The sequence below is a fragment of the Cervus canadensis genome, chromosome 1 (assembly GCF_019320065.1).
Source record: "Cervus canadensis isolate Bull #8, Minnesota chromosome 1, ASM1932006v1, whole genome shotgun sequence".
Classification (NCBI taxonomy): domain Eukaryota; kingdom Metazoa; phylum Chordata; class Mammalia; order Artiodactyla; family Cervidae; genus Cervus; species Cervus canadensis.
This window is the reverse complement of record NC_057386.1, coordinates 124722972-124730808: the sequence shown is the minus strand read 5'-3', so window position 1 is coordinate 124730808 and position 7837 is coordinate 124722972. Positions and strand designations below refer to the sequence as shown.

The 7837-nt window shown below is 51.5% G+C and overlaps 1 protein-coding gene across 1 annotated transcript in view; it reads right to left on the bottom strand.

Annotated features, from left to right (window-relative positions):
- Window positions 1-7837, bottom strand: part of TMEM120B (transmembrane protein 120B) — a 44238-nt gene that overhangs the window by 3805 nt on the left and 32596 nt on the right. The window contains exons 7-11 of the mRNA XM_043441354.1: window positions 3268-3333; window positions 2698-2759; window positions 1558-1650; window positions 700-764; window positions 292-360 (exon numbers count right to left, since the gene is read on the bottom strand). Of these exons, the coding sequence (XP_043297289.1) occupies window positions 292-360; window positions 700-764; window positions 1558-1650; window positions 2698-2759; window positions 3268-3333 (355 nt within the window). The remainder of the gene's footprint in view (window positions 1-291; window positions 361-699; window positions 765-1557; window positions 1651-2697; window positions 2760-3267; window positions 3334-7837) is intronic.

Here is a 7837-nt window from a genome sequence, read left to right as displayed (position 1 = left end):
CTGGGTGAGAGGTGTAAGTCCTCTGGGTCAGGCAGTGTCCTAGGGGGCTCCCCCCTCGCCCCCCGACCCCCAGCGCAAACCTCCTTGGTGTTTCTCAGACCTCTGAGGAGCTCCCAGGGACCCCCAGATTTCCTGCCCCAGTCTCCTAGGCCCCCAGAGCAGTGAGCTCTCTACTGCAGGTCCCCACAGAGCAGGGGGGGGGGCCCGGGGAAGGAATTCTCCCCAAGCGGCTCCAACCTTCCCCAGGACACACACACACACACACAACACACACACGTGTGAGCACCATACCTGCCATTCTTTGCATTCCTCGTGGCTGGAGAGCTCAAACAATGTGACGGCATTGTAGAGCTGCCAGAACTAGAGGGGAAGCAGGCACTGCTCAGCTCACCCGAGTCCCCTTGAGACCCAGGTGGGAAAGCCCAGGGGGCAGGGGCAAGCCCCCTCAGCTTCTGCTGTTAACTGCCCTTGAGATACTGACAACCCCCCCCAAATGAAACTGGGGCACCCAGCCTGGTGTGGGGCATGCGGGTGCCCAGGGCCAATTCCAGCTCCTGCCTTTGGCCTGCCGGGACCCAGGGGCTGTCCCAGCCACAGGACCCCAAGGGCCCCAGCTCACGGATGGTTGGTGAGAGAGGGAGAGGACTTAGGACCTTCTATTCCTGGGAGGGGGTACCCACAAACTCCAGGAGGACTCACATGGCCACAGAACAGGAAGGGCAGAAGGAAGGTGAGGCCTCGCCACATCCAGGACTGAAATCCTTCTGTGGAGAGGAAGGAGGGAGCGAGGGGCCTGGGTGAGGTGGCCCGGCCCTGCCAGTCACTCTGCGATCTGGCGGGATCACCTCCTCCAGGTGGGTGAGTGCTCACTTGTAAAATAACCCAGGGAACACACGGAGTAACTGCCACCAGGCCTGGTGGCCCTCACGCCTCACGTCCCTGTGACCCAAGTGGGCTGACCACTCTTACAGGACACTGACATGCCAGCACTAGGTTTTTCAAAATTTGCAGAGGATTTTGCATTTCATAACTGGCTTTGGCATGCTTCATTTCAATCGAGTCTTGACAAAATAGGGCCTACTGTGCAGAGTAATTCGATGGAAATGACCACTTCAAAAGACAGAAGATTTTTATTAACAACACGTTCCCCTGAAAGTTTAAAGGAAGGGTCTCTGAGTTTTCCTGATGGAGCACCCACCCCGATGAGTTAAAGTTAAGAACACATAAATTGCACAAGTGTAAAAACCCTAGACTAGACTAACATTATGTGCGTCATAAAACACAGACAAAAAAAAATAGACTTTAAAAAGGATAAGCTATAGGCGCTCAGCCTCCAGGGCCTGGCACACAGCTGGACTTGCGTTTGTCAACTGCAATGGAATCCACAATGAATTACAAAAAGCAACTGGGATGAGGTCAGCAAGCCCTGGCTTTGCATGTGGCAGGTCCTGTCAGGTTCTTACCGGCACCTGGTCCCCGTGACAAACGCGGGGCAGAGTCTGGGGGAACAGAGACGGTCAGTGCTTGTCACCCCGCCGACAAGGCCAGGCTACTCACCCACAGTGAGGTCCAGGTGATTCCTCTCCCCCAGGGCCCGCAGTCGGTAGAGGCAGCCTCTCTGGTAATAATATTGCAGGAACTGGACACAGCCTGTAGGGGGAGCACAGCGCCCAGCTCAGGGACTAGGGGACCCAGCAACACCTCCACCGCAGGCCGGCAGGTATCCACTGCCCAGGGACCAGGGGCGCCTGGGTACAACCTCCTCCCACGCCCAACACACACTGCACCGCAGCACACCACACCACACCATACCACACCCACACACCCACGTCTGAACCTAAAAATGAAAAGGCAGACCATGCCACGCCACGCCACACCACACACACACGTCTGAACCTAAAAAACGAGAAGGCAGAATTCTGTGTGTCGACATGGGAAAATACCCATCATAACTGTTAAAAGAATAGAAACTAGGTTATAAAAAAAGCTATGTAGAAGAATCCTATGTTTGTAGATTATATGTAATACAGCATTATAGGTGTGTATGTGTGTTTATGAATGAAAATATCTGGAAGGACATATATCTGTTAACACCCTAAGGATGGAATTATACATAATTTTCCTTCTTGGCTTATGTTTCTAATCAGGGTTTTATTTTAAAATTAAATTGTATTTTTTCGAATAGGTAAGGTGTATTCAGCATAAAATTCAAGGGGAACAAACAGGTACTTGATGAAAAGTAAAACTCTCTCCCTGTCTTTAACCATCCAATTTCTGTTCCTCAGAGGTAACCCCTCATTGTGTACAAATCCAGAGCAATTCTTAAATAAAATAAGAAAAAGAACATAAATGTCCATTTTAAGGGAAACAGAGTTGATGCTCCCAACACCACCCAGTTCCTGAAGGGCACAGCTGGTCAGATTCTGAACCGGGGAAGAAAAAGGTAGTGATTGGAGTTCCAGGGGTTGAACATTCCTCTCCAGGGGCTGGGGGCTGGACAGCAGCATGGGGCTGATGGAGTGGTGGGGAGAGATGGCGGACAGCTCCCTTCTGGATTTCTGGGACCCTTCCCTGCCCAATCAGGGACCTCCCCCAGTCTCATCTCCCTTTCACACAAGACACACTCTTCACACAACCACCTCCACCGGTGAAAGCCACACCGTGCCCCTCCCCAGAATCCGAGCAAGAGACACTCACTCTGAAAAATGGAGAACGCTAAAAACTGATTGCGAAACTTCTGATAAATTAGTCCGTTAGGCCTGCAGAGAAGTGGGGGGAAAGCAAAGGTGAGGCCCCAATCTGAAATCATTTGTTCATCCCCATCCCATCTCTGTTCCAACCAAAAGAGACAGAGAGAAAAAAAAAAACATTTTAAACCAAATTTCTACCTTCTTTATCATCATGTTCCTGGGGCTGGACCAGGTAATTTCCATCATTGCTTTAATCCATTCTAGAACCAAGGGAGCCGGGGTAGGCATCTTGAAGACCAAACGCCCACCGATTCCTCCTCCCTCCATCAGTCACAGTCTTGTCCCTGTGCTTGTTCTGTCCACACTTGCTCCCTGTCACCACAGTCAGCAGCCCTTGGAAAAGTCCCCAGCTGGCTTGGGGTGGCCCTGCAGCCCCTTTGTAAGCTCACACTTTTACTTCTCGGCCCAAACGTCAGCCCCCAAATCCCCTGCATCTTGGGCCCACTGCCAGTCCCCATCCACTGGCTCCCTGCGAAGAGTGAGCACAAGTCCTGGGGCTCAAGCAGGAGACACTCACCAGGTCAGCATCACTCCAGACAGGAACGTGGACACGTAGTGGTGAGACACCCACCAGCCTTTAATTCTTGAGAGAAGAGAAGGAAAAGAGCTCAGGTGGGGAGAGAAAGCAAGCTTCCCAGCCTGTGTCGGGGGAGAGGAGTGGTCTGCAACCCAGAGACAGCTTCCTGGAGCAAGAAATGAACCCAAGCCAGGACTTTTGCCCTCTGTCCTATGAGATACACAGTCATACAGAGACCCAGAGAGGCAGTTGGGCCCCCAGCAGCTCCCCAGTACCCTCAGAACACCTCCCTAACATCCCCAGTACTCCAAGACCCGCCTCTCTGCCCCTCCTCACCCCCACTCTCAGAAGTTCCAGGTAGCCTTTTCCTTGAACCAGCGAAGCCCATGGCTACCTCAGGGCCTGTGGCTGAATGGTGTTCCCCTCAAATTCCTATGTTGAAGACCTCTAACCCCAGTACCTTAAAATGTGACTATATTTGGAAAGAGGACTTTTAAAGAGATAATGAAGGTTAAATTATGTCATAAGGGTGGGGCTCTAATATGATAGGCTTGGTGTCCTTAGGAGCAGAGGAAGAGACTGGAGCGGAGTGCATGCACACAGAGAAAAGGCCCTGGGAGGAGGCAGGGGCCGTCTGCAAGCCAAGGCGCGGGCTCAGCGGAAACCTGCCAGCACCCTGATCGTGAACTTATAGCCTCCAGAACTGTAAGACAATACATTTCTGTTGTTTAGGTCCCCTAGTCTGTGGTATTTTGTCATGGCAGCCTGAGCAGACTAATGGGGCCTTCAAACTTGCTGTTCTCTCTGCTCCAAGATCTTGGCCAGCCTGGCTCCTGGTCCAAATTCAAGTTTTCGGACCAACGGTCACCTCCTTCAAGAGGCCTTCCCTGACCCCCTTATCTGAAACAGCTAGACAGCCCCACTCTGGATCACGTTACCCTGCTTTATTTTCTTCACGGTGCTTATCACTATCTAAAATTATCATTCTTTCCTTATTTGTTTCTGAACCCCCTTCCCCACTCAAAAGAGCAGAGATACTGTCTGTTCATCTGTATCGTGACACCTGGCTTACAGCAGGTGCTCAACAAGCATGTTGAATAAACACAGAACACTCGCACACGTTTACACAGAGCTGTAGCTATCTACGTTAACCCACACAGACACAGAGGAACCACAGACTGTACACGAAGTGCCTCGCTCCATCCCAGACACAGCTGCTCTCTGGGGGCCCCAGGCTCATCTGCTCCTCTGTCTACAGCAGGCCCTCGCCCAGCCCTGGACTTCACTCATCCAGTCCATAAGCTGCCGGGACCCCGTGGTCAGTATCCAGCTCTGGGACTTCCCTGGCGGTCCCATGGCCCATTCCTCACTCCCAAAGCCAGGGGCTCCTGTTGGATCCCTGGTCGGGGAACTAGATCCCACGTGGCGCAGCTGAGAGTTTGCCTGCTGCAACTAAAGATGCCCCATGGCAAAATGAAGACTGAAGATCGCACGTGCTGCAACTAAGACCCAGGGCAGCCAAATAAATAAGAAGAACCCAGCGCTCCCCTGGCTCAGCGCTATCACTCCAAAGAGGGGCAGGGAGCCTGGCTGTCACCCTCTCTCCAGTGTCACAGGCAGTCTTTATTCTTCGAGGTCCCAGAGTGTGTCTGAGGCCTCTGCCAGCCTCCCCAGCCCTTCTCCAGGAGCTCAGTGATTAGAACATGATGAGGCAGCAATCTGCTTTGCCAGATGCACCCTGGGACACCAGGGACTGCAACACGGGAAGCAGCCATGCGGGAGAAGCAGTTAACCTTCATCTTTCCAGAACTCTCTCTTGGGAGACAACTGGAGTGGGGGCCAAGTGGGGAGATGGGCTCCAAATGGAGGCACCTGAGGATCTGCTGGTTCAGGGGATGAGCTGATGGATTAGATGCTTTTCTTTCTTTCTTTAAATTGTTTTGGGCCGAGCCATGCAGCACGTGGGACCTTAGTTCCCCGACCAGGGATCAAATCCCTGTTCCCTTACATTGCATGCTCAGAGTCTTAACCACTGGACCACAAGGAAGTCCCCTCTTACTGCATCGGACCTTAGCTGTGGTATGTGGGATTCTAGTTCCCTGACCAGGACCGAACCTGGGCCCCCTGCATTGGGAGTATGGCATCTTGGTCAGGGAAGTTCCAAGAAGTCCCTTTTATTAAATTTAAAACAAAAAAAAAAATTTTTTTTTTTTTTAGACTTTAACTAAAATCATCCTGCGACTTGCTTCCTTGTCTTGACTCCAGGCCTGTATCTACAGACCTGCCACTGACTTCTTAAACGTGACATGACATTTCAGGATGTGTCTGCTCTGCCGTAGCCTATTCAGCCATTCCAGAACTGTCCCTGTCATCCTTCATGTTGCCAAAACATCCTGTGGAAGTCCCCTGTGTCATGACGCTGTTGCTCCATGGCAGCTACCAGGAAGTAAGTAGGCAGGACGGCTGGCTCAGAGGGCACGTGAGTAGTTATTTCTCAAATTACCTTCCAAAACAGCGATTCCCAATTTACACTCCCATTGGCAGTAGAGACTATCGAGTTCCCCAAACCCTCACCAACACGGAATACCTAATTTTAAAATTTCTCCCAATCTCATGTGAAAATTGGTGTGTCATTGAGATTTTTGTTTGCACTGTCCTAATAAGTGGATTTGTCTCAAAACCTTCCCCTGGACATAAACATTGTAAGAGCAGGGACAGCATCTTACTCCTCTCTTCTCTTTGTAGCCCTTCAATGTGTGTGTGTGTGCGCTCAGTCACTTGGTCCTGTCTGACTCTCTGCGACCCCATGCACTGTAGCCCACCAGGCTCCTCTGTCCATGGGATTTCCCAGGCAAGAGTACTGGAGTGGGTTGCCATTTCCTTCTCCAGGGGGTCTTCCCAACCCAGGGACTGAATCCTCATCTCTTGTGTGTCCTACACTGGTAGGTGGATTCTTTACCACTGAGCCATCTGGGAAGCCCTTCAACAGTTCTGGGAAGGAAGGAAGGAAGGGAAGGAGACAGGAAGGAAAAGAAAGAAAGAAAGAAGAAAATAAATGAAAGAGACTTCCCTGGCAGCCTAGGGGTTAAGACTCCACACTTCCAATGCAGGGACTGTGGGTTTAATCCCTGGTCAGGAACTAAGATGCCACGGGCCGCACGATACAGCCACAAAAAATGTCTGATCATAAGTTAGGTGTTTGGGCAACAGTCTGTGGATGCTTGAGTGGTTATGAGGAGAAACAAGGTTTTAGGAGGCTTTTTATTCCTAGCACTAACAGCACCTGGTAAACAGTAGGTACTCAATAAATGCTGAAATGGAAAAAGTGATGTCCAGGAAGTGCAGCTGGTATAGATGCCACCAGGACAGACTAGACGGGAGACTGATGCAGGTGCCACGTGAGTTCACGGGACAGGATGGGACATCTGTCCACTTGCTGGTTCCCAATCTCCCTTCCCCGTGTCCCTGCCCTGTCTGTCAGGGTCTCTGAGGAACCTTGGTTTCTGACCCAGAAGATAACTGGCCCTATCCTTAGACCTTCATCTTGAAGAGCAACCAACAAGTCTCTGCAAGCCCTGGAGGCCTGGCAAGCCCCCTGTCCTCTGTCCTACCTACCAATGGTCCCTAGAGAAATACCCGCTCCCTGTCCAGGAGGGGCCGGAGCCAGACACAGCCTCCCGGCAGCAAGCCTGGCTGAGCAGCAGCTTCCAGTTTCACAGTTCACTGTGCCCACAGCCCAGCGCTGACAGGCGCCACCAATAAACACAGCTCAGCGGCACTGGGAGAGGCTAAAAATGTCCTCTTTCCCAGCGTGCATTCGCCAGCCCCATTGTCTGTCTGCATACCCCAGGGCTCTGGACTGGTGCTCCGCACGTATGAGTGTGCGTGTGTGTTTGTGTGTTTATATAACAGTTTTATTGTGATGTCAGTCAGACACCATACAATTCACCCATTTAAAGTATACAAGTCAGTGTACTCACAGAGTTGTGCAAACATGACCACAGTCAGTTTTAGGACATTTGTACCACTCCAGAAAGAGACCTTCACCCTTTAGCAGTCTATCTCTAGGGTCTGTTTTGCCCCAGAAACGAAGCCTGCAGGAGCTTGTGGCCTTTTAAATGAGCAGACAGTAGGTACGCCAGGAAGGCTGGCACAGTGCATAGCCCGAATGTAGTACGAACAGCATGTTCTGCTATCTGGGGATTGTGCTTGGAGAGCTCCCTACAGGACACCTTAGCGTAAGATCTGGGCACCAGTCACTAGTCAACACCTGGCTCTCTCTGGCTCTGAGTTTCAGGTCACCTGGGCAGTTCCGGGAATGGCTTCTATACCGAGGCTCCCTCTCTCCTCTGCCACCCCTACCCCTCTGTATCCTAGGAAAGGCCCTTACAAAAACCAATTCGTTCTGGGCACTGGTGGGCTGGCGTGCCAGAAAAGGCAACGTGATTTCTGATTCATTATTCATTCTATCCCAGAACTACTGCAGAGGACATCTGCTGTTTTGTCTGTTAATCACTCCCGTTCTGGTTCTCCCCTTTGTCTTTCCTTGGAGGAACTACCTCACCCCGAC